The 27,391-nt window shown below is 38.2% G+C and overlaps 1 protein-coding gene and 1 long non-coding RNA gene across 7 annotated transcripts in view; one reads left to right on the top strand and one right to left on the bottom strand.

Annotated features, from left to right (window-relative positions):
* The window catches only part of SLC26A8 (solute carrier family 26 member 8), an 84,097-nt gene that overhangs the window by 50,881 nt on the left and 5,825 nt on the right, over positions 1 to 27,391 (bottom strand). For 5 of the 6 annotated variants that reach the window (XM_038553857.1, XM_038553855.1, XM_038553854.1 and 2 more), the window contains exons 2-5: positions 23,339 to 23,525; positions 17,046 to 17,185; positions 3,910 to 4,026; positions 2,292 to 2,473 (exon numbers count right to left, since the gene is read on the bottom strand). In XM_038553857.1, coding sequence (XP_038409785.1) covers positions 2,292 to 2,473; positions 3,910 to 4,026; positions 17,046 to 17,185; positions 23,339 to 23,525 — 626 coding nt within the window. The remainder of the gene's footprint in view (positions 1 to 2,291; positions 2,474 to 3,909; positions 4,027 to 17,045; positions 17,186 to 23,338; positions 23,526 to 27,391) is intronic. The other variant, XM_038553856.1, reaches the window with a different exon arrangement.
* On the top strand, positions 7,244 to 23,600 carry LOC119874153. Its single transcript, XR_005367610.1, has 2 exons — positions 7,244 to 7,302; positions 23,113 to 23,600. It is a non-coding gene; the product is annotated as an uncharacterized LOC119874153 (long non-coding RNA).

The raw sequence follows: 27,391 nt of genomic DNA on the forward strand, positions 1-27,391 counted from the left end.
TTTTATTGTCTTTTCTCATTCAAGTTGAGATTTTTCTGGCTCTTACTATGACAAGTAATTTTCAGTTCAATTACAAACATTTTGGGCACTATGCTATGAGACATTGGATCTTATTTAACCCTTCTGTTTTAGCTAGCTTATTTTGACAAAGTGATGGCAGGAGAGGGGCCAGGTGCCATCTCATTGCTACCTATAGTTGTAGAAGCCCAGTTCTTCCCTAAGCTTCCACCAACAGTTGAGGCAGTAAGGATTTTTCATTATTGCTGAGCAGGGGTGGGAGTTCTGGCTCTCCAGTAGTCCTCTGCTGCTATTAACTTACTTCTTCCCTTTTGGCCTCCATTGACCCAACAGAGGGGGCTGTCCTCTTCACTAGACCATGTCTGACATCACCCAATTGAGGAGTAGGAAGGGGGATCTCATTACTGCACAGTAGAAATGAAAGTCTTGACTCCCTGTTTGGCCTTCTCTGACAACATTCCAGTTTTGGGGTGGGTGGGCATCTCATTACAGGTGGGTACGGGTGAAAGTCTGGCTCCTTGATTGGCCTTGGTTGGCATGAGGGGGTTTGATACCACAGTTTTGTTTTGTTTTCCCTTGATGTTTGTCTGGAGCATAGTAGTTATTATGTAAAAGTTTTCAGCCTCACTAGCCTTTTTTGGTGCTGTGGCTATAAAGAACAGACTTCTGTTAGGGTTGTACATGTGTGTGTACATGTGCACAGGCATTAGAGTTGTGGGTTTCTGGCTTCTTCAGCATCAAGTTTGAAATAGAAGAGGCAAAAAGAAAACCCTGGAAACTCACCAGTGTGTTGTTCCTTGGGGCCTCAGATTCTGAGCTAGTTTGCTTTCTTCTCTCCACTTTTCAGCATTTTCTTATGTTTGTTTTATAAATAACATTCTAAGGTTTTTAATTGTATTTAGCAGGAGGAACAGGGAAAAGAATCTATTTTATCTTCCTGGAAATGGAATGTCTCCTCCTTTATTAGACAAACAAACAAACAAACAAACAAACAAATAAAACCCCAAGGCTCAAAGGAGGCAAGAGAACATGCCCAGGACCTTGTAGATAATTCATAGGTTGCTAACTTACATTGCCTGTTATTTTGTCTTTTTCTAAAAGACTGGATTTTTTAACCACAGGAATTACATCTTCTTTTTTTAATTTTTGGTCTCTGTCAAAGTACCAAATTCATATTTTCTGTACCATAATTATAACATATTGATGCTTACTATGTGACAGACTCTGGGTTGAATGCTTTACATGTATTTTCTCACTTAGTCATGAGAACCCTGCAAAACAAACATTATTATTCCCATTTTACACACAAGGAAACTGAGGCCCATAAAGGTAAAGTGATTTAAGTAGGTCATATAGCTGGTATCAGGGCTGGAGCCTGCTCACTAGGATAACCTGACTTTGCAGGCTTCCAATAAATCTATACCTAATAAAAGATGGTCCCAGGAGAGATCAGCAAAAATTAGCTAAAGAGTAGATTAATTGTGGAAAAAGAGAAAGCTAGCATATGTGACTTTAGTTCAACGATGAAGCTTCAGATGGTAGACTCTCAGAGAAAATCAAAGACACACCAAAAATAAGTTTTGATATTTTAACAAGTCATTGATATTATTGTCCTTTAGCTATGCTCCTGAAATTCTAGAAAAAGGGTTCCAGGTCTGACTCTAATGCTTACTTAACTCAAAATATAGTATGTGAACCTATGAGTGCTATTCTTGTTGAAAGAATATAAAGAGTTTTAAAAAAAAACAACACGTGAAATCATGAATAGAACTCTAGATCAGGGATCCCTGGGTGGCGCAGACAGTTTAACGCCTGCCTTTGGCCCAGGGTGCGATCCTGGAGACCCGGGATCAAATCCCACGTCGGGCTCCCAGTACATGGAGCCTGCTTCTCCCTCTGCCTGTGCTCTGCCTCTCTCTCTCTCTCTCTCTCTCTCTCTGACTACCATAAATAAATAAAATAATAATAATAATAAAAATTTTAAAAAAAGAACTCTAGACCATAGTCCCTAGGGCCCTTCTTTAGTTTTAGAGAAGAGACTGATGAGAATGTTCCATATCTAATCCCAAATCAATGGTGAATGATTTCTGAGGAGGAAAAAGTTTTATCACTGAGGAGAGCCTATCCACACATCCTGTAAGTTTTCCAAAAATAAATCATTGAAGTTTCAGATATATTACCATGGGTAACAGGAGTAACAAAAGGAAAGGGTCCCTTTGTAGCTCCTTTATTTATTTACTTCTTCTTCAGGGGTTCAGAGACTCAGATCCTACCTGAATAATCCCAGTCAGAAAAGTTGTGGATGCCACCACACTCAAGGATCTGTTATAATCCACAAGGAAGGAGGGTGCAGAAAAGTCTTCCTTGATGAAAGTTCCCAGAACCAGGTGGCCACTGTTGAATGGGTACAATCTCAGGACATTGATCATCAGAGCACTCACAAGGAAGAAGGAACCTATGAAAGATGTTGAGGCGGAAAGTGAGGTTTTAAAACCAGGGAACCCGACATATTTGACAAAAGCAAGGCATGGTCTGATGTTGTTTTGTCTTTGATCTGAATAACTTTTCTTTTTTGAAAGTGGTCCTTGGAGAAGTTAAGAATGAGTGAAGAAAAGAACTCTGGGTTCCACATGTCATGACCAATTCCCAGAATTTAGATCTTTGTGGTCCAGGTATGGGTGTATGGAGTGGGGCTCAAAGAGAAATTGGCTGGAAGTGCATAACAGGCTCAGCCACTTACCTGCTCTTAGAGATGGTGAATGAGATGATGGGGGAGGGGATAAGAAAACAAAGCTAATCAATAATAATAATAAGACAACACTTATCATTTATGAAGGATTAACTAGGTGCAAAATGACACTGAGCTAAACCTGTTTCAAACATGATTTCATTCAGTCCTCCTATCCACATAGTCACATATGGGAGCAAAGGCAAACCCTACTTTTAAATTACCTAACAGAAACAAAACTCTAGTAACCTTATTATCAGTATTTGGAAATGATTATGATGTGCCCCGGAACTTGGAAATATGCAAATATAATTGTTCTCTCAGTGTCTGAATGTAATATCAACATATAATGGGTTTTAGTAGAGACATGTGATATTGTCCTTAAAAAAGGCAGGATATCACTCTGCCTCTAGAATAATGAGAGGGTAACCAGATTGAATGCACAAACATATCTGGAGAAAGCATGTGTCAGTCAAAATGATCAGTGTTGTTTGGGTGGTCAGTTGTTCAGTAGGGAAGCCCAGAAAAAGGTACTTTACTAAGTAGATGTTGGCAATGCCAAGATTACTGAGTATTTTTGTGGTTTGATTTCTATGCCAGTTTACCTATGTGAAGAAAATGTGCTGCTTATATGACCTTCAACTAGTTTGATCCCTGTAACAGTTATTTCTGATTATAAATTAGTAGGTGGACTTTTGACTCAGGTAAGGAAAGTGCTTATCCTATGGATTTGAGTGCTTTGTTACCATGACAACATTTTCTCATTGTAGATTAATAAGCTGGCATGATGATTATAAAGTAGGCCCATGGTCTTGGGTTACTGCAGGTCCAGCTGAAAGATGGATCCACTCTAGGAATATTGGCAAAATTGCCTCTGGATCTTCTGGATTGAGGGCAGATTTCAACCAGTGGTAATTTCACCAAGAAAAGTACCAATGCTGTTTAATTCTTTTGGAAACCAGGTGGCTGGCCGAGTTGTCTGGCAGTGACCTTAATAATGGCACAGTCTCTCAAATCTGAACCCTCACCCTATGGATGGAATGTCCATTTTCTGCTTCCTTTTTTTCTACCTTAAGTATAGCTTCAGTTTGGGTTCTTAGCAATAAGGAAATGATTGAGGCAGAGACTCCATCCACCTCCTGGGGTTCCAGTGCTGGACTCACCAATGGACATTTGATGACATGATCCAAAAATGACATAAATTAATGAAGAACAGAAAGCTGCATAACAGACATTGAGAGGAGGAATCAGTTGCCTGGTCAGCAAACTAAATGTCAGGACTGAAAAACAAGATAATTTAAGTAAGAAGAGGTAGGCTGGCTTTTTAAAAAATTTAAATTCAATTAATTAATATATTATTAGTTTCAGAGGTAGAGCTCAGTGATTCATCAGTCTTTTTTTTTAAGATTTTTATTTATTTATTCATGAGAGATGCAGAGAGGGAGAAAGAGAGAGAGAGAGAGAGGCAGAGACACAGGCAGAGGGAGAAGCAGGCTCCATGCAGGGAGCCTGACGTGGGACTCAATCCCGGGTCTCCAGGATCACACACTGGGCTGAAGACAGCACTAAACCGCTGAGCCACCGGAGCTGCCCTCATCAGTCTTATAACACCCAGCGCTCATTACATCACATGCCGTCCTTAGTGCCCATCACCCAGTTACCCCATCCCCCACCCCCCAGTAGGCTAACTTTTAAAAGTCACTTTCAAAAATACTGTAAAGAATATTTAAAATAATGATCCCTGTGTGTAACTGACTGAGCATGGTAATAGCAGCTCTTGACACATAGCCCTCCATTAGTCCCTTTTATTACCTCCTTTAGTATGTAGCTTCTCCTACTTTACCACATGCTTTTACACCTCAGTTATAAATCACAGGCTTAAACACTTTTCACTTCAAGTTCTTCCTGCTAATCATGGAAAACAGACATCACAATAAAACTTCTGATTCCAACAGCCCAGAGGTAGTCCCATTTCACCCCTAGTCTAGTAGCAGAAGGCCCTGGGAATCCTCCAGTACTGGAAATAAAGCTGGAGAACAAGGCAAGAACCGTACTTTGCTGGCTTGATTTCCACATTGGTATGTGTTGTCTCTCTTCCATATGCCAATCATTTCAGCCTCTTTCTTCAACAACTCCTTCAATACTTACTTTCTTTTCCAAGAATACCATGAGAATTTGTAAATTTTGAAGCAAATAGATTAACATGCATGGTGTCATCCTTTGATGTCTCAAACCTGCAGCTCCTGCCCTGACAGCCTATCCTTTTTTTTTTTTTTTTTTTTTGAGAGAAAGAGAGTGCATGTGTGCACATGCACAGGGGTGATGGGGGGATGGGAGAAGGAGAGGAAAGAGAGAATCTTGAGCAGGCTCTACAGCCAGCATGGAGCCCTATAAATGGCTCAATCTCATGATTCTGAGGTCATGACCTGAACCAAAATCAAGAGCCCAATGATCCACTGACTGAGCCACCCAGGCACTCCTGAGGACCTATCTTCAACTTACATCATAACGTGTGCTCATCTGAATTCAGTTATAAGTTCAGTGAGCCAAGTTAGTGTCTTAGATAAACAAGGCTTTGTGTGTGTGTGTGTGTGTGTGTGTGTTTGAGGTTCAAACACATACAAAACTAGAGTATAATGACCTCCCATGTATTTATAACCTGCTTTAACAGTAGTCAACTCATGACCAATCTTATCTCATCTATTCAATGCTCACTCCTCTCCCAATTCATATTATTTTTAAGCAAATTAAAAAAATGAAATTATTTCATCTGTAGATATTTAAAAAAAGACCCTCTTTTTTTTTAAGTAATCTGTGTGCCCAATGTGGGGCTCAAACTCACAACCCTGAGATCAAAGTCTCATGCTCTATTGACTAAGCCAACCAGGTGCCCCAGAAGGAGACCCTCTTTTTAATTTAACTACAATACCATCATTATATTTAAGAAATTAATAATGGTTTTTTATCAAATATTCAGTCAATGCTCAAATTTCCCTGCTTATCTCATAGATGGTTGTTGTGGCCTTAGAGGGCCTCTAAGATGATCTGCAATGGCTAATTGGTATTCATGCCTCTGTGTGATCCCTACCCCTTTAGTAGGGGATGGACCTAGTAACTCGTATCTAAAAAGTGAGAGTACAACAAAAATGATAGGATGTCACTTTTGAGAGTAGGTTGTACGATGCTTCTGTCCTGGTTGCTCTCTCTCTATCTCTCACCAGCTGCAAGACCTGGCTTCAAGAGTGTGTGACCTATGCAATTAAACAGGGCTTAGAAGGTTCCACACTTGCCTTAATGCTCTACTCTGACCATCTTGAAATTCTGAATAGTTTTTAAAGTAGGAAGTCTGCATGTAGCTGTTCCCAGCTACCATATTAGGAGGACACTCAAGCACTGTTGGAGAGGCCCACAAGGTGAGAAACCCAGGCCTGGCAGCAAATGCATGAGTGAGCCTAAAGGCTGATCTCCAGCCTCAGTAGAGCCTTGAGATGACTGACAGCTTGACTACAACCACATGAGAAACCTTCAGCCAAAGATATGGTGGGTTTTGGAGTGATCTTTAAAAAATATTATTTGCTATTATATGTTGTACTATTTTTTACAATCTTTGTGTTCATATCAGGACCTAAATGAAGCTTTCATATCAGTTGATGGGTCTCTTAAATCTTTATAATTTATAGTTTCTCCTTCTGCATTTCTTTTCAAAGCAAAGCTCTAATGATTGCAAAAGCAAAAAACCAAGAAAACACACACACAGAGAAATTGCTTAAATTAGCTTAAGCAAAACAGGAAATTTACTAAAAGAGTATAAAAGGCAGTTAGGCCTCATCAGAGACTGGAACCGTAACTAAAAAACCATCAGGATCCAAGGCAGCAATCTCCCTATTTTCTTGGTCTTTAGGCTTGCACAGGCTCCTGTTTTTGTTTCCAGTTCGAGGCTACTGGGAACAACATTGCCAGGAATATTTTTGTACATGCCTCTTGGTGCATCATTGTACAAGTTCCATTTTAGTGTGTGTGAGTTAGCATGTAACTCAAATTTCACTTTTCACTTCAATAATCTTGATCAGTCTCATTGAGTTGTTTCCTTACGGATTTGTAGGAGTATATATATTGCAGATTTAAGTCCTTTGCTGAGTGTGTGTATTACAAGTATCTCTCCCTTTCTGTGGTTTGCTTTTCAATCTTTGTGTGTCTTTGAATGAACAAGACTTTTACTTTATTAATTTATTAGTCTTTTCCTCTTAGGCAGGCTAGTACTTCTTATGTCTTGTTTGAGAAATCATTTTTTTACCTCAAGATCATGAAAATATTGCCCTACATAATTCTAAAAAAATTTTATGGTTTTACCTTTCACATTTAGGTATTTAATCTACCAGGAATAGATTTTTGTGTATGGCATTAGGTAGAGGTCTAAAAATTGTTTTTTCTTGTTGTTATTGTTTTTAATAGGTTCTACACCCAGCATGGAGCCTTGAGATCAAGATCTGAGCTGAGATCAAGAATTGGACACTCAACTTACTGAGCCACCCAGGTGCCCTTAAAATTTTTTTTAAGTAAGTATCCAGTTGTTTCATATCATTCATTAAAAAGTTTGTTTCTATAGTGACACATCTGATATAAACTGTGCAACATATATCTGTGTATCTCTTTTCTGTTTCATTGGTCTAATTGTATATCTCTGTAATACCATACTGTCTTGCTACTTTGTAGTAATTAGTTTAGCAACAGTTTTGATAAGTTAGTCAAAAAATGCCCATTTTTATTGTGAAATATAACATACATATAGAAAGTGCATTAAAATAGATCTTGATGGGGTGCCTAGCTGGCTCAATTGGTTGACTGACTGACTCTTGGTTTCGGCTCAGGTCATGATTTCAGGATGTGGGATTAAGCCCTGGTTTGGGCTTTGTGCTCAATAAGATTCTCCCCCTCTGCCCCTCCCTCAACTTATGCCCTCTCTCATGCACACACTCTCTCTCTCAAATAAATAAATAGATATATTTTATTTATAAAAATAAAATAAATAGTTAAAAAACTAGATGTTGGGGGTCTGGGTGGCTCAGTTGGTTAAGCGTCTGCCTTCAGCTCAGGTCATGATTCTTGGGGTCTTGGGACTGAGCCCACATTGAGCTCTCTGCTCAGCAGGGAGTCTGCTTCTCTCTCTCCCTCTGCTTCTCCCCATGCTTGTGTGCTCTCTCTCTGTCAAATAAACAAATAAAATCTTTAAAAAAATAGATGCTGAGCTAAAACAAACATCTTTGTTACCACCACCCAGGTCTTTGATTATAATTCCACCTATTTCCACAAAGGTATTCATTATTTTGACTTTTTATGATAATAATTTCTTTGCTTTGCTTTATAGTTTTACCAGTAATGTACATATTTCTAAATAATACAGTTTAGTTCAGTTTGAATTTTCAGTTTGGATTTTATATTGATGGAGTTACACTGTATGAAAATTTTATTTCTGCTTCTTTTGCTCAATATCATGTATATAACAGTCCTCCATATGGTGGTAAGTTGCTTGAGATTGCTCATGTTCCTTCCATGTATTCCAATATATGCATATATGAATGTTTACTTATTCTGTCTACTTTTGTTGGCCATTATCTTAAATATTACAACTTTATATTAAATTTTGATAATTGGAGAAGTAAGCCTTCTTGTGCTGTGCTTCAAAAGAATATGGCATTCTTGGCTTTTTGCATTTACACATACATTTTAGAATCTGTTTATAATGTTCCATTAAAAAAATCCTGTTGAAAAAAAAATCCTGTTGAGATTTACATTAAAATTATCTATAGAGTTTATTTTGAGAGACTGAGATCTTTAAATATTGAGGCTTCTAACTCATGAACTTGCTAGTTTTCAATTAATTTAATTAATAATACTCAGTAAAGTTGTATAATTTTTCTAAAGAAACCTTACCTACCTTTTCTTAGTTTCATTACAACTTATTTCATATTTATTATGCTTTGGTATTTATTATGCTTTTATTATGCTTTTATTTTATTTTATTTTTTAAATTTTTTATTTATTTATGATAGTCACACACACACAGAGAGAGAGAGAGGCAGAGACACAAGCAGAGGGAGAAGCAGTCTCCATGCACCAGGAGCCCGACGTGGGATTCGATCCCGGGTCTCCGGGATCGCGCCCTGGGCCAAGGCAGGCGCCAAACCGCTGTGCCACCCAGGGATCCCGGTAAATGGTATCTTTTAAAAAATTTCACTTTCTGTTTCCTGCAGGTACATAAGAATATACTTGATTTTTATATATTGATCTTGTATCCAGCAAACTTGATAAAATCTTATTAATTTTATTAATTTATTGGTAGATTATTTTCTTCATTAAAAAATGATCACCTATAAATAATGAAATTTTGTTTCTTCCTTTTTAATTCTTATACCTTATATTTCTTTTTCTCACCTTGTTATACTGCTTATGAATTCCAGTATAATGTTGAATAGCCCCAATTTACTCTTTTTTAAAAATATATTTTGTTTATTTATTTTTTAAGTAAGCTCTCCACTCAACATGGGGTTGAACTCATGACCCTGAGATCAGGTTTCATGTTCCACCAACTGAGCCAGTCAGGTGCCCCAACCCTTATTTACTTGTGATATGTAACATACATTTTGAAATGTAAGGTTTCTTTTTTTAAGGATTTATTTGTTTATTTTTGAGAGACAGTAAGCAGGGGGAGGGGCCGAAGGAGAGGGAGAGAGAATCTTCAAGCAGACTCCCTGCTGAGTACAGATCCTGATGCAGGGCTCTATCTCAGGATCCCGAGACCATGACCTGATTTGAAATCAAGAGCTGGCTGCCCAAATGATTGAGCCACCCAAGTGCTCTGAAATGTAGGGTTTCAAATAACTTCCCCATACAGAGAAGTAAGAGAATTACTTGGTAAGAGCCTGAGAACTAAGTGGTCTAATCTCAGTTAAAATTAGGCTTTGGAAAAATAAAGGGAAAACTAATTTCCAAACTTTCCACTACTTTAAAAAATTTTTAATTTGAACTAATTTTAGATCTATAGAAAAGTTACAAAAATAATAGCTTCTTGTATATCCTTTACTTAGCTTCTCCTAATGTTAACATTTCACATAGAGTATAATGATCAGAATCAGAAAATTAACCTTATAAAATAACTAAAGACTTTATTTGAATCTCATTAGTTTTCCCATTAATTTTCTTTTTCTGTTCCTGGACTCTATCCAGAATTCCACATTCCATTTAGTTATTTCTCCTGAACCCTGCAAACTATAATAGTTCCTCAGCCTTTACTTGGTTTTTTGTTTGTTTGTTTGTTTGTTTGTTTTAGAATATTTGTTTTTCTTGACTTTGACACTTTGAAGGAGTATTAACAGATCAGTTATTTTGTCAAATGCCCCTCATTTGGGGTTAGTCTTAGGTGCCTGCACAATTATACTAAAGTTAAATGTCTTTGGCGAGAATGCTACAGATATGATGTTGTGTCCTTCGTATCACAGGATTCAGAAGTCTCTGTATATCTTACTGCTGGTAATGACATAGCATTGATCACTTGGTTCAGGTTGTTTTTCCCAAGTTCTTTACTATAGAGTAGTGAAGTAGTTAGCAAATATTTTGAGGAAGAAACTCTGAAACTATGAAAATCTCCTTACATAGTTTGCAGACTTCCACCTACTAATTTTAACATCTGTTAGTGGATTTTATCTATGGCAATTATTACTCTGGTGTTTCCCTAATGGTGATTTTCTATTTTCTTTTATGTTTATAAATTGAAATTCTACTGTCAGGAAGATCTAGCACTTTTTTTTAAAAATTTTATTTATTTATGATAGTCACACAGAGAGAGAGAGAGGCAGAGACACAGGCAGAGGGAGAAGCAGGCTCCATGCACCGGGAGCCTGACGTGGGATTCGATCCCGGGTCTCCAGGATCGCACCCTGGTGCCAAAGGCAGGCGCCAAACCGCTGCGCTACCCAGGGATCCCCTAGCACTTTTTAAATAAGTTCTTCACCTGTAGTATTTTTGTTTCATTTGAAGGATAGTATTAAGTTGTCAGGTACTACCTATTCAAATACAAATAAAACTTTTGAATTATTTAATATTTATTTTTTTAATTTTTATTTATTTATGATAGTCACGGAGAGAGAGAGGCAGAGACACAGGCAGAGGGAGAAGCAGGCTCCATGCACCGGGAGCCTGATGTGGGATTCGATCCCGAGTCTCCAGGATCGCGCCCTGGGCCAAAGGCAGGCGCCAAACCGCTGCGCGACCCAGGGATCCCTTGAATTATTTATACTACAAATTATTTCATTATTAAAATACTTAAAATAATATAGAATACTTAAAATAATATAGAATCCCTTAGTCAGTTAACAACTGTTGCTCAGATTCATTCATTCATGTAGTTATGTGATCATTATTATTCACCAAAGAACTTGACTACCCACTATGTGCTAGATAGTATGCTGGATGCTGGGTAAACTTTTACACCCTAATGCCATTCTTCTTTTGGTATGAAATTATACTGATGATTTGATAATTTAGTAATGAGATGTCCTCAACTTTGACCATAAATGAAGGACTTTTGATAAGTGGGAGTCAGTAGAGGACTCACAGTTAAAGCATCAGTACCAAGAGTTCAGGTCCCTCATTGTAGCCCTCTAGAGACTTTCTGATACTTTTCTGGAAGTAAATGTACTCATACAAACAGAACATTTTGATTTATCGCTACCATATAGAAATTTTAAAAGGCACTCCTTTATTTTGGGAATGCAAAGCTGGTTCAATATTTAAAAATTAATTAATGTAATCTACCATATTAACAATCTAAATAGAAAAATACATGGTCATGTCAATATTATAGAAAAATCATTGGACAAAATACAATATCCATTCATGATAAAAATTCTCAGCAAGCTAGAATAGATGGAAAGTTCCTCCACCTAATAAAGAGCATCTACAAAAATCCTACAGCTAACATCATACTTAACTGTGAAAAATTGAATCCTTTCCCTCCTAAGAACAGGAACAAGGTAAAAATGTCTATTCTCACGACTCTTATTCAGCATAGTAATGGAAGTCTTAGCCAGCACAATAAACAAGATAAAGTCATAAAAGTCATTCAGATTAGAAAGAAGCACAACTGTCCCTATTAGCAGGTGACATGATTATCAATGTAGTATATACCAAGGAATCTACAGAAGATTCTTAGAACTAATAAATGAGTTGCAGGATGCAAGGTGAACACACAGATCAATTGTATTTCTATATGCAAACAATGAATAATTGGAAACCCAAACTGTTTTTAATTACCACAATCAGTATCTCCTCCAAAATGAAATGCTTAGATATAATTCTAACAAAACATTTGCAGGACCTGTATGCTAATGAAGGAAATACAAATGCTAATGAAGGAAATCAAAGAAGGCCAAAGTAAATGAAGATATATACCATGATCATGGGTTGGAAACTCAACATAAAGATATCAATTATCCCCTAAGTGCTCTATGGAGTTAATGTAACAGCTATCCATATCTCAGTAGGATTTTTTTGTAGGCATAAACAAGCTGATGATAAAATTTATATAGAAAAATAGCTAAAACAATTTTGAAAAAGAACAAAATTGGAGGGATCACACTACCCAATTTTAAGACTCACTATAAAAATACAATAATCAAGACATGATATTTGTAAAGAGATAGACAACTAGATCAATGGAACAGAATAGAGTCCAGAAATGAACCCACAAAAATATGGCTATTTGATCTTTGAGAAAAGCATAAAAACATTCAGTGAGTGATAGCCTTCTTTAAAAATGATGTTAAAAAAAATGATGTTAAATATGTAACAAAAAACAAACTTTGACCTAAACTTCATACTGTATGTAAGGATTAACTCAAAATAGATCATAGATCTACATGTAAAACATAAACCTATAGGACTTTTAGGAGAAAACATAAAAGAAAATCTTTGTGACATGGGATTAGAAAGGTTCTTATATACAATAGGAAAAGCACAATTCATAAAAGGAAAAAAAATGGATAAATTGGACTTCATCAAAATTAAAACTGTTTGTTCTGTCAAATACACTATTAAGAGAGTGAAAAGATAAGCTATAGACTCAGAGAAAATATTTGCAAACCACCTATCTGACAAAGGACTTGTATCCAGAATATATCAAGAAGTCTCAAAAATTAACAATAGGAAAACAAAAATTTTTTTCCAATTAAAAAATTGGGCAAAGTTGTTGAACAAGCATCTCACTAAAAAGGATGTGAGATGAGTATAGGGGTGCGTGGGTGGCATAGTCAGTTGAGTGGTTGACTCTTGGTTTTGGCTCAGGTTATGATCTCAGCATAGTGAGACTGAGCCCCATGTGGGGCTCCATGCTCAGTGTGGAGTCTGCTTGAGATTCTCTCTGCCTGTCTGTCCTCTCCCCCTCCAGCTCATGCTCTTTCTCTCTCTCTCTCAAGTAACGAATAAGTAAATATCTTTAAAAAAAGAGGTTATGAGGATAGCAAATATGAACATGAAAAGATGTTCAATCTCATTAGCCATTAGGGAAATACAAATTAAAGCCACAATGAGACATCACTACATAACTCTTAGAATGGCTACAAAAGATAATAAAATCTAGCCTTCATCAAAATGAAGACTTTTGCTCTGTATATACTCTGTTAAAAGGATGAAAAGATAGGCTACAGATTGGGAGAAAATATTTATAAAACACTAAGATAAAGGACCAATATCTAGAATACATGAATAACTCTTGAAACTCAATAGTGAAAATGTAAATAATCCAATTAGAACATGAACAAAAGACAAGAAGAGCTATTTCATTAAAATATTCAAGTGGGGAATTGGCATAGGAGATCTTAAACATCATAAGGCATTAGGAAAATGCAAACTGAAACTGCAATGAGATCTCAGACATCCTTATTAGAATGGCTAAAAAGGAAAAAAAGTAGTGACAACATCAAGTGTTAGTGAGGATGCAGAGCAATTGGATCACTCATAGATTGCTGGTGGGAATATAAAATGATACAACCATTCTAGAACACAGGTTGGCAGTTTCTTAAAAATCTAAAGATATAACTATTCTATAATCTCACTGTTGTGCTCCTGGACATTTATCCCAGAGAAATGAATACTATGTTTGTTAACCTACACACAAATGTTCATAGCAGCTATATTTGTTTTTTTGTTTTGTTTTGTTTTAAGATTTTATTTATTTTTTCATGAGAGACACAGACACAGACACACAGACACACACACACACACACACACACACACACAGGCAGAGACACAGGCAGAGGGAGAAGCAGGCTCCATGCAGGGAGCCCGATATGGGACTCGATCCTGGGACTCCAGGATCACGCCCTAGGCCGAAGGCAGGCACTAAACTGCTGAGCCACCCAGGGATCCCAGCAGCTATATTTGTAATAGCCAAAGCCTGAAAACAATCCAGACATACTTTAAGGGTGTTTATGTTTAAATAAACTATGGTGTATCCATAGCATGGAATACCACTCAGCAATAAAAAGGAAAAACTATTGATACAGACAAAAACCTAGATGAATCTTCAGAGAATTAAGATGAGTGAAAAAAAAAAAAGGCAATCTCAAAGAGTTCCAAACTATATGACTCTATTTTATATAACTTTCTTGAAATGACAACATTCTAGACATGAAGAACAGATGAGTGGTTGCCAGGGTTAAGGAGGAAATGAGAGCAAGAGGCAAGTGGGGATAATATAAAAAGGCGACATGACGGATCCCTTGTAGTGGTGGAAATGTTCTATATCTTGACTATATCAATGTTAATACCCTGGTTGTGGGATTGAACTGTAGTCTTGTAAGATGTTGCCATTTGGGAAAGTAGAGAAAGGATACAAGGAATCTCTCTGCAGTTTCTTTCAAATGCATGTGAATCTATATATTGTTTAGAGATTTGTTTTATAGAGAGAGTGAGAGTGAGCAAGAGAAAGAGAATACAAGGGATCCCTGGGTGGCGCAGCTGTTTGGCGCCTGCCTTTGGCCCGGGACGCGATCCTGGAGACCCGGGATTGAGTCCCACGTCGGGCTCCCTGCATGGAGCCTGCTTCTCCCTCTGCTTGTGTCTCTGCCTCTCTGTCTCTCTCTGTGTGACTATCATGAATAAATAAATAAAATCTTAAAAAAAAAAGAATACAGCATCTTTAAAAAGAAAAAAAAAGAAAGAGAGTACAAGTGGGGAGAAGAGGAGGCAGAAGGAGAGGGAGAGAGGTAATCTCAAGCAGACTCCTTGCTGAGCTTGGAGCCCAATGCAGGCTCTATCTCATGACCTTGAGATCATGCCCTGCACTGAAAATAAGAGTCAGACACTTAACTGACAGTGCCACCCGGCACCTCTTGTGAATCTATAATTATTTCAAAATAGGAAGTTTAGTTTAAAAATACAGGCAACATCAAGCGAAGGGTGTGGAGGAACTAAAATCCTCATACATTGTTGGTAGGAATGAACAATGGTAGGCACAGCCACTCTGGAAAACAGTTTGGTAGTTTCTTATAAAGTTAAACACATACCTACCGTATGACCAGCAATACCACTCCTGGGTATTTACCTTAGAGAAATGAAAACTATGTTTTCATAAAAACCTGTACTGGAATGTTCATAGAAACTTTATTTGGGACAAAAACTAGACATGAAATGTCTACCAACATGTGAATCAGAAACTCTGGTTTCTCATCCACAGCCATGCAGTGGATAATCTATTCAGCAATAAAGCTATTGAAGCATATTACAATTTCCACTAATTTCAAAGACATCATGCTGAATTGAGGAAGCCAGCCTTTGACAGTTACATATTATATGAGTCCATTCAGATGATAGTCTCAAAAAGGCAGAACTGTGGTAATAGAGAACAGATCAGTGGTTGCCAGGGGAGGATGGGACTAAAAGGAATGGCATAAGAGTGTTTTGGGGCTGACAGAACTGTTCTGTTTCTTCATTTTGTGGTGGTAACATAAATCCATACATGTGTACAAATTTGTAGAATTGAACACCAAAAGGAAAAAAAAAAGTCAATTTTTACTGTAGGACAACTGAGCTCTTAAAAAGGGATCCCTTTTCTCCAACTAACAGCCTTGTGCCAGAGTTGGATGTTAGCTACCACTTGACCCTTTGTTTGGCCTCTTTTGTACTTTATACAACCTATATGATCACAGGTTTCATACCTGCCTGACTGGCCCCAGAAGGATAGACAAACAGTGCTTAAATACTAGTAGGGAATTGCGAACTACTGTAAGTAAAGGATTAATAAAATCTTTTCTCCTTCTCTGTGGATAAATTTGGTGTTGGATTAACTTTCTAGCTCTTCCTTTGGGAATCTGGTAACAGTGAAATGTCAGCTGTGTTACCAGCCAACATTGGTTATGGTAAAAATGCCTGATTATTCTGTACGTGGACCAAGAAGATTGTGAATGAAGGCTAAATATCCAGTGGGAATCATTGGCTTTGAGCTTTTCTGAGCACGATAACTCTTGTAATTGGGCATGCCATTTGTGGGACTCTGAAAACAACAGTTATGAGAATTACAAGAGACGTTGGTTCCTATTCAGGAAATGAGGCTTCTAAAGCCCAATTAGCTCCTGTACCTCTGTCTGTTTGATTTTGTTGTCTTCTATCTGAACTGCCACTTGGAAGACCAAAGAGTGGCCCCTGGACTGCTGTGTGTGTAACTTACTGAAGAGATGCTAGCATGCTGTGTTTCCTATTCTTTACCTGTCTAAGTATAACCAATGCCAAGTGAGGACTATTGTAGTTGTGTGAATATTAAATGACTAATTAAGCAAAAAAAGACCAATGCTTGAATGGGCAATCCAAGTATCTTAAAAGTATTCTATGTAAACTAACTGAGTCTTTTTTTAAAAATTTACTTTATTTATTTGAGAGGGAGGGAGAGAGAGAGAGAGAGAGAGAGCAGGGGAGGGGCAGAGGGAGAGAAAGAGAGAGAGAATCTCAAGCAGACTCTCCACTGAGAGCAAAGCCCCAACATGGGATTGATCCCAGGACCCTGAGATCATGACCTGAGCTGAAATCTAGAATTGGATGCTTAACTAACTGAGCCATCAGGGTGCTCTGAAGCTAACTGAATCTTTTGGAACCACCCTAGAAGAGTTAGTAATATGGCAGATAAGGGAATAAATGGTAGTAATGTGATTGGAATGCACCTATTTTTTCTATTCCTCTAACACAGGTAATTGTTTACTCTGGATAAACAGACAATGTCTGATAGATTGTGGGTAAAAAAAGGCTTCCTTACCTTGGGGAACTTGCACACAGCCAACACTTATACCAGCAAGTAAGTCTCCAATAAGCCAATCCTTGAACCGATACAAACACACCCACTCCAGGAAAGGAAAGATCGTTAGTATGCATCTCAGGAATTTGTGCCATGAGCAGCTGTGAGAAAGAAGAACAGAGATTTGATTAGATTTTCCAAAGAAAAAAAACCCCACATACCAAGAAAAGGCACGGTGCATAATTCTTCCCATACAACAGAGTTTCTTGTTAGCACTATTGATATTTTGACATAGTGGATGAGATAATTCTTTGTTGTGGGGCTGTCCTATGCATTGTGAGATGTTTAGCAGCATCCCTGGCCTTCACCCACCAGATGTCAATAGCACTCCCTCCCCTAGTTGTGACAACCCAAAAATGTCTCCAAACATTGTCAAATATTCTGTGGGGGACAAAGTCACCTCTGGCTGAGAACCAAATCTCATGTATATATGACAAGAACTAAGCTTTATTGTCTAGCATACAAAATAGGATGTTTGGAAAGAATTAAACCTACCAATTTTCCAGTAGAAAAACGGACTGTTACTGCTTTCTCTTGAGAAGGACAGTGTTTTGAGATGTGACATTGTTGGGAGACAGGGGCAATTAACACATCCACATTATCCCCATATACTTTTTTTTTTTTTTTTTTTTTTTACTGAACATTAACTTTATGTGGCTTTGATCTGTAGTATGTGGAAATTTATAGAAAATGTAGATATTGGAATCCTATGCTTTAGGAGTTAGCCATATAAAGAAAAAGCAACAAAATAAAGCTTTATTATTTTTTAACCCAGTGAACATCAATCAGAATCATTTTTGTTATCTGGGGGACATTTGGCAACGTCTGGAGACATTTTTGGGTGTCACAATTGAGGGAGAGGGTGCTACTGGTATCTAGTGGGTGGAGGCCAGGGATGTTGCTATACATTCTATAGTGCATAGGCCAGCCCCCACAAGAAACAATTTTCTAGTCCAAAATGTTAATGATGCTGAGATTTAGAAAACCTACATTAACCTTCAAATCATCTAAAACAGCAGAATCATTGTTAATCAATCAGTCAATTGGTTAATCAATCAACTAGTAAAACTAATTTGGTTTTAAGTTGCTTTTTGCTATTTACATTTAGTATGGGCTGAAAGCAAAAAATATGAAGGCTTTTCATCTGTGAGCTGTAATTGAATAGCTGGGATTTGACTATAGCAACAAATAGAACTTTAGCGTATCCAAAGCTAAAAAGTGTGCTCATAAAGAATTTCACGTATGTTTGACTCTCACAACTATGAGCACTATGATCCCTAAGGTAATTAAGGCCAAATAAGCATGTCATTTTTCCAAGGTCATAATAGTGTTGACAGAGCTGGGGCTACAAACCAGGTCTTCTGATGCCTACTTCAGTGTTCTATTTACTCTATTACCACCATAGTTCATATTGACAGCTATTAAATTCTGTTTGGGAGCCAGGAAAAAGACCATTGCTATTTTATGAGAGTCCCTGAATGTTACGCAGGTATACACAGTGTGAGTACACAGTCTCTCCAATTATGACCCTCAAAGGAGAGAGTAGAGCAAGTCACTGGGACAATTTGGTGTTTCATCTGGTCAGTCTCTCTTTCTCTCCATGTGCCACTGGGCAGAAGTCACCCTAGGCAGAGTCATCAAAGATCTTTAGCATGGAAAAAATACAGTGGACATGGAATGATGAGGCCCTAGAAGTAAAAGAATATTAAGGCAAGAACTAGAGGAATAGGAATTGAATCCAGTGGGGGAACGGTATAAGCATTTTGACATGAATCTGGATTTTATCCAAAGCATCATAACAGCAAGGAATCTAAGAGTCTATGTGGAAATACAGGGGGCATTCTGATAAGAAAGGGAGTATTTGTAGTTGCTAATGAAAAGGAAGAAAATGAGGAAAGAGATGAGATTTTCTGTCAAAGAAGAGGTGGTGGGGGCACCTGGGTGGCTCAGTCAGTTGAGTGTCTGACTCTTGGTTTCAGCTCAGGTCATGATCCATGGGTCATGAGATGGAGCCCTCTGTCAGGCTCAGAGCAGAGTCTACCTGAAGATTCTCTCCCTCGGCCCCTCCCCCCAACATGCTCTCTTTCTCTCAAATAAATAAATAAATCTAAAGAAAAAAAAAAGAAGAGATGGAGTTCAAAGATTTTTTAACTAAAACACTCATGTATATAGTGTTTTTTATTTGCTCGGTGCCTTACAAATACTCCTTAAATCCTCACACTAGATACTAGTATCATCCCCATTTTTACAGATGAGGAAACTGAGGCAAGGTAGGGTTGGATAGCTTACTTCAAGTCACGCAGTTGGGAAGCAGCAGAACTGGGATTCAAGACCAAGTAATCTGGCTTCTGAGTCTTGTTTTTAGCCACAGAGTTGTGCTACCTTTCATGTTAAAAATCCAGAAGTGGATAAAACTGTATGTTTTACAAATGAGGAGTAAGGGATGCCTGGGTGGCTCAGCTGTAGAGTGTCTGCCTTCAGCTCAGGGTGTGATCCTGGAGTTCTAGGATGGAGTCCCACATTGGGCTCCCTGCATGGAGCCTGCTTCTCCCTCTGCCTGGGTCTCTGCCTCTCTGTGTGTCTCATGAATGAATAAATAAAATCTTAAAAAAAAAAAGAACTGCTAGAAAAGCCCAATAGGAGCAGAATTGATCAGATTTAAGTGTCCAAGCATAGGGCAGGTGGAGGGGAGTTAGGCTAAAATTTCTTTGGTAGTACCTTTTTATGATGAATTAAAAGTCAGGAAAAGACTCTTCTTGTGTAGAGACAAAGCCAATGTGCCCCCAAATCCCCTCTTTGACATATGACTTCTGAGCCATCTGGAGTAGAGAAAATGAGAGTAGTGATGTAGGACTGGGGAGGGTCTCCAAGACAAAAGGCAGGATATGGACAAAGGAGAATGTGTCAGAGAAAGAAGGTCTACAATAGGGTGGTATGGAGGCCTTCTTGTCTTGTCATCCAAAACATGCCAACCACAGTGATAAATTAAGGGATGAGAGAGATTGATAAATCTCAAGTGTGAGTGAGGACAACTTGAATAATTAGGGGTTTGTATAATGAGGTAGGTCAAAAGGGTCCTTAATGAGGTCTATGGACCCCCATGGGGTCTGTAGATAGAATTTGTAGGTATGTGAACTTAGGAAAAATTATACCTTTATTTTCACTACCCCTAAGTGAAATTTAGCATTTCCACCAGTGATGAATATTACAACAAACCACTGAAAGTATCAGCAGAACCTGACTTTGTCACCAATAGAAATCACAATATGTTCATATTATATTAAGATTGTTTAAAAAAAAAAAAGATTGTTGCAGAGATCTTAAGATATCATTTATATTCAGTTACCTTGAAATTATGGTAGCTACTAGATTCACATTATTAAATAACATAATTGTAATATTTAAAAAAATATTTTGAGAACTATATTTCAACCTAACTGGTTTCTTTTATAATCCTCTGTATTTTATGCATTAAAAAATATTCTGGCCAAGACCACTTAATAAGGAAAGAACTGTCTCTTCAACAAATTGTGCTGGGAAAATGGGATCTCCATATGGAAAGAATCAAGTCAGACCCTTACTTTATACCATATACAAAATCAACTCAAAATCAATCAAGAATCTAAATTTAAGAGCTAAATCTAGAAAACTCTTTTTTTTTTTTTTAAATTTTTATTTATTGATGATAGTCACACAGAGAGAGAGAGAGAGAGGCAGAGACACAGGCAGAGGGAGAAGCAGGCTCCATGCACCGGGAGCCCGACGTGGGATTCGATCCCGGGTCTCCAGGATCGCGCCCTGGGCCAAAGGCAGGCGCCAAACCGCTGCGCCACCCAGGGATCCCCTAAATCTAGAAAACTCTTAAAAGAAAACAGGAAAATCTTCATAATCTTAGATTTCATGATAGTTTCTTTTTTCTTTTTTTTTTTAAAGATTTTATTTATTTATTCATGAGAGACACGCAGAGAGAGAGAGAGAGAGAGGCAGAAACACAGGCAGTGGGAGAAGCAGGCTCCATGTAGGAGCCTGACGTGGGACTTGATCCCAGGTCTCCAGGATCACACCCTGGGCTGAAGGCAGTGCTAAACTGCTGAGCCACCTGGGCTGCCCTTCATGATAGTTTCTTAAAGATGACATCAAAACCACAGGCAACAAAACAAAATAACAGATAAATCAGATCTCATGAACATTAAAAGCTTTTGTGTACCAAATGACACTATCAGCACACAGAAAAGATGGTCCACAGAAGTGGAGAAAATATTTGCAAATTATATATTGGATAAGGGTTTAATATCCAGGATATAAGGAGAACTACTACAACTCCACAATAAAAAAAAAAAAAAAAACCTAATTTTAAAAGGGGCAAAGGAAGTAAATAGACATTTCCTCCAAGAAGGCATAAAACTGACCAAAGCACATGAAGGGATGCTCAACGTATTTAGTTATTAGGGAAATGCAACAACAACAACAAAAAAACAAAAAACAAACAAACAAACAAACCAAACCCCACAATGAGATAACCACCTCATGCCTAATAGGATGGCTATAATTTTTTAAAAATGGAAAATAACACAAGTTGAAGACGATATGGAGCAAAAACACTTGTACATTGCTAGTATGAATGTACAATGCTGTAGCTTGTATGAAAGAGTTTGCTAGTTCCTCAGAAAATTATAGTGACGCCTGGGTGGCTGAGCAGTTGAGCATCTGCTTTAGTGTCAGGTTGTGATCCCAGGTCTGGTGATTGAGTCCCGCATTGGGCTCCCTATGAGGATCCTGCTTCTCCCTCTGCCTGTGTCTCTGTCTCTCATGAATAAATAAATAAATAAAATCTTAAAAAAGTTTAAACATAGAATCACCATATGATCCAACAATTCCACTTCCAGGTATATAACCCAAAGGTGTTGAAAACAAGTTCTTAGATACTCCTTTTCCAGAATTTTAAAAAAGATTTTATTTATTTATTTATGACACACACACACACACAGAAAGAGAGAGAGAGAGAGAGAGAGAGAGAGGCAGAGACCCAGGCAGAGTGAGAAGCAGGCTTCATGCAGGGAGCCCAATGTGAGACTCAATCCCGGGACTCCAGGATCACACCCTGGGCTGAAGGCAGGTGCCAAACCGCTGAGCCACCCAGGGATCCCTCCTCTTTGCCAGTATTAATAGCAGCATTATTCATAATAGCCAAAAAGTGGAAACAACCCATGGATGAATCAACAGATGAATGGATAAACAAAATATGATATATACATACAATGGGGTATCACAGCCATAAGATGAAATGAGGAGCTGATCCATGCTACAGCATAGATGAACTTTGAAAACATTATGCTAAGTGAAACAAACCAGATATGTAAGACAAGGGATGCCTGGGTGGCTCAGTAGTTGAATGTCTGCCTTCTGCTCAGGTCGTGATCCTGGGGTCCTGGGATTGAGTCCCACATTGGGCTCTCTAGAGGGAGCCTGCTTCTCCCTCTGCCTGTCTCTGCCTCTCTCTCTTTCTCTCTCTCTGTGTGTCTCTCATGAATAAATAAATAAAATCTCTTAAAAAAGATATGAAAGACAAAAATTGTGTGATTATACTTAAACAAAATATCTACAATAGGCATAGAGACAGAACCTAGAGGAGAGGTTACCAGGGGCTAGGGGTGGGGGAAAATGGGGAATTATTGCTTAATGGGTACAAAGTTTCTGTTTGAGGTGATGAAAAAAGTTTTGAAAGCAGTGGTGATGGTTGCACAACATCATGAAATGTTCTGAGTGCTGTAGATTTGTACATTTCAAACGGTTAAAATGGCCATTCTTCGTTTATATCTATTTTACCACAATTTTTTTAAGTAAAAAAAGAATTTCTGAAAAGATGTTCATAAGCTTTATCAGACTGCTCAAAGGTTCATAGCACAAAAACAGGTGAAGAGCCCCTGAACTGTGGGACCTACCCAGTCACTGTGGCTGTCACAGGCTGTGGCTGTTGGAAGACTGGCAACAATAGTTAATCATTTGTATTATTCATTGTTATTCCCAGATGCTGTTGGGGACACCTGAGGTCTTTATGCCCAAGAAATTTATAATCAACAGGATGCTACAGGACAAACCATAAACAAACAAACAACTGACAAAAAATTACACAGGAAACTAAGGGTCCTGATGACAGGAATTCAAAAGAGGAAGACAGAAGTAGGTACTGAAGGAGTAAAGCAGGGTTTTGCTGCTGCCAGCATGAAAGTAGCTGAATGACCCCACACACCCACCGGCACTGGACATGATGTCTGAAGGTGGTAATGTCGATGTCCAAGTTCCCAGAGGAAATACTCTTCCTTCTATGTTCCTGTTGAAAGGTCTCCTCATTGTACACATCTCGCTTGACATCATATGTGAAAGAATTTTGCCTATATTTATAGCCAAAACTCTGGGCACTCCTCTCTGGTTGCATCATTCCTGGTTGAGTGGGAAGAGATCAAACAAAAAACAATTTATTTTATATATTTTTTAAACAAAAAACAAATTAAAAAACTCTAGATTCTTGGTACATTTTTATGGAAATTAAATTTACATATATAATGATATCTTACATTTACATAACACATTACTTTTTTTTGAATAAGATTTTATTTATTTATTCATGAGAGACACAAAAAGAGAGAGAGAGGGAGAGACACAGGCAGAGGGAGAAGCAGGCTCCACACAGGGAGCCCGATGTGGGACTCCATCCTGAGTCTCCAGGATCAGGCCCTGGGCTGAAGGCAGGTGCTAAACCACTGAGCCACCCAGGCATCTCAACACATTACTGTTTTAAAAAACTTTCTCTTGTACAATTTTATACTCAAAACCATTGTATAAAAAATGCAAAGTGTGTATTATTCTCGTTTTTCCAAATGGAGAAACCCAAAAGTTTAAATAGCCTTCCTTGGCTGTTTAATAATTAGGGTCGGGACTAGAACCCAAGTGTCTTGCTAGGAAATCTAGTTTTCTTTATATTCAGTTATGTTGCTATGTTGTAGGGGAAATGATTTAAGAGGTAAAAGTCAGTATAACCTTCAATTTTCACTGAAAACAGTAAAGATTAAGTGGTTAATATAGTATCTTCTTCCTTTTATCCCTTCCTTTTCTTCATAGCACCTGTCAGGACCTGATTCAATATTTCTGTCTGTTGTCTGTTTTCCAAGAGGCAGGGCTTTGTTCGTGGCTGTATCCCCAGGTGCCAGAATACTGTCTGACACATAGCAAGCCCTCAATGAATATTTCTTTTTTTTTTAATTTTTATTTATTTATGATAGTCACAGAGAGAGAGAGAGAGAGAGAGAGGCAGAGACATAGGCAGAGGGAGAAGCAGGCTCCATGCACTGGGAGCCTGATGTGGGATTCGATCCCGGGTCTCCAGGATCGCGCCCTGGGCCAAAGGCAGGCGCCAAACCGCTGCGCCACCCAGGGATCCCTCAATGAATATTTCTTGAATGATTGTCAAGTACCCAGCTAGTGGCACCAGGGCGCAGCAGAGAAAACTTTGCACAGGCTATCAGGAGCCCGGAGTTCCAGCCCTGGCTGTTTTTCTAACTAGTTTATATGATTAGAGGCAAGTGTCTCAGAAACTGGGTTTCAGTTTCCTTCAGTTTCATGCATAAAATAACGTGAATGAACACATGGCCTCTAAGGGTCACATTAAGTTTTAAAAGTCTATATTGTCCTGCTCTTTTAAGAAAATGAGAAGTTACTGAAGATGGCTATAGATCCATTTCTGGGAGAAAGTATAATCATTTTTTTTAAAGATTTTATTTATTTATTCATGAGAGTCACAGAAAGAGAGAGGCAGAGACACAGGCAGAGGGAGCAGGCTCCATGCAGGGAGCCCGATGTGGGACTTGATCCCGGGACTCCAGGATCTTGCCTTGGGCGGAAGGCAGGTGCTAAACCACTAAGCCACCCAGGTGTTCCAGTATAATCATTCTTGATCACCTATGGGTATTTTTTTAAAATACTTTATTTCTTTATATATTTATTTATTTAAGAGAGAGAGAGAGAGAGAGAGAGAGGACAGGGAGAAGGAATCCCAAGCATACTACTTGCAGAGTGTGAGCCTGGTTCAGCGCTTGATCCCATGACCCTGAGGTCATGACCTGAGCCAAAATCAAGAATCAGACCCTTAACTGACGGAGCCATCCAGGTGCCCCTCATCTATATTTCTGAACAATAAAAAAAGCATAAGCTCTAAACTCCCACATAAATGCAGAAAAGTATATCTATATATTATATAGCTATAAGATACCTAGGTAAACACTCAAAATTTGTAGATTACCCAAGTAGTTCTTTTATAGGTGAGGCTGAAAACAAGTTTAATGTATCAGCAACTCTGTTTTCCTTCAGAATGATCATGTATCATCATTATCATCATCATCATCATCATCACCAATAATTATAGAGCACTTACTATATACCAAACATTGCACTTGGTTTTTTTCATGAGTTATTTCATATAATTTCCAGGACAATCCTAGTGCTGCTATTACCCCCATTTTATAGGTGATAAAACCAAGGTTTTTGAAAAGTTAACTGGGCCATAGTCATAGGTTGTATTTTTACCCTCAAAGCACTGAGTAGTAGTCGTGTGTTGTATAGTACCTATGAACTGAAGATCACAAATTTAATAAAGCGAGAATGTGATTGGGGGATGTAGAAGAGGATGAAAGAGGTATTTTACAATGTATCACTTAGGAGAATTAGTAATTTCTGTGTTTCTCAGAAAAACAGAACTGTACATTAAAACAAGTAATATTTTTCCTTTTCTTCTCCCACCCACAGGAATATTCATCCAGTCTTCCTTACTTTCCCCATGTAATCCTACAATAAGCTTCCGTTGCTAGAATATATCTTTTTTTTAAAAAAAATATTTTATTTATTTGTTTTTGAAAGACACAGAGAGAGGCAGAAGGAGAAGTAGGTTTCATGCAGGAAGCCCATTGTGGGACTTGATCCCAGAACTCCTGGATCATGCCCTGAGCAAAAGGCAGACACTCTACTGCTGAGCCACACAGGTGTCCCAAGAATATATCTTTCCCTGGCAACTGAGAGAGCCTAATCAACCTGCCAATTATACTGAGATTATTAAGAAAAACAAAAACAAAAAAACCCCAGCCATCCTGGGTTGGATCCAGGGTTTGGAATTCAGCATTTTGTTTCTGAAAGTGGCACCAAGGCAGGGTTGGCACGAAGCAGGCAGCATATACACCTCGGGGCACAGAGGGAGCAGTGTGGATAGTTCCTAGGCTCCAGCAATGGCTGGCATGGGTCATGTGGGGCTAGCCTGGCCAGGTCTGATCATTTTCAAGTTGAGCAACAATTGCAGATTTTTATCTGAAGTCCTCTCACTTTGAAATGTTGCCAATTACTTTACCCATTTTTTTTTTTTTAAACACAGAACATATCTAACAAAACCCCTCTGCAGTCCAATTCAGCCCGTGGACCATCAGTGTGTGATCTCTGTACCAAGAGCCTTGCTGTCAAAGACAAAATACCCCCATCTTCTCCCATCACAAATTATAGTTTATCCCCCAAGACTTTCTCTAATTTTCTTTCCAGGCTAAGGTATTTATATTTTCTGGTGTCATGCCCTTTGGAGGCATTATATCCCACTATTTCACTTACAGGAAGTAAGATTTCATTTTATTACCTTCAATCTACATCATTTATATTTTTTTTCTGGATATGTCTCCTGAGGCAAGGGAAATAAAAGCAAAAGTAAATTATTGGGACTGCATCTAAATAAAACATTTCTGGACAGTGAGCGAAACAATCAACAAAATTAAAAGGCAACCTACAGAATGGGAGAAGATATTTGCAAATAACATATCTAATAAAAGGTTAGTATCCAAAATATATAAAGAACAGATACAACTCAATACCCCAAAGATAAATCACTAAAAAATGAGAAGACATGGATATTTCTCCAAAGAAAACATTCAGTTGGCCAACAGACACATGAAAAGATGCTCCACATTACTCATCATCAGAGAAATGCAAACCCAAACCACAATGAGTTATCAACTCACACCTGTCAGAATGGCTACAATTACAAACACAAGAAACAAGTGTTGGTAAGGATGTGGAGAAAAAGGAGCCTTCTTGCACTATTGATAGAAATGCAAACTGGTACAGCTGCTGTGAAAAACAGTATGGAGATTCCTCAGAAAATTAAAAATAAAACAGTGCTATAATCCAGTAATTGTGTTACTGGGTACTTAGTGCCAGAATAACATGCACCCCTTTAATCCCCATCCACTACTTCACCTATCTCCCTACCTCCCCCAGTA

The sequence above is a fragment of the Canis lupus genome, chromosome 12 (genome assembly GCF_011100685.1).
Source record: "Canis lupus familiaris isolate Mischka breed German Shepherd chromosome 12, alternate assembly UU_Cfam_GSD_1.0, whole genome shotgun sequence".
Taxonomy (NCBI): Eukaryota; Metazoa; Chordata; class Mammalia; order Carnivora; family Canidae; genus Canis; species Canis lupus.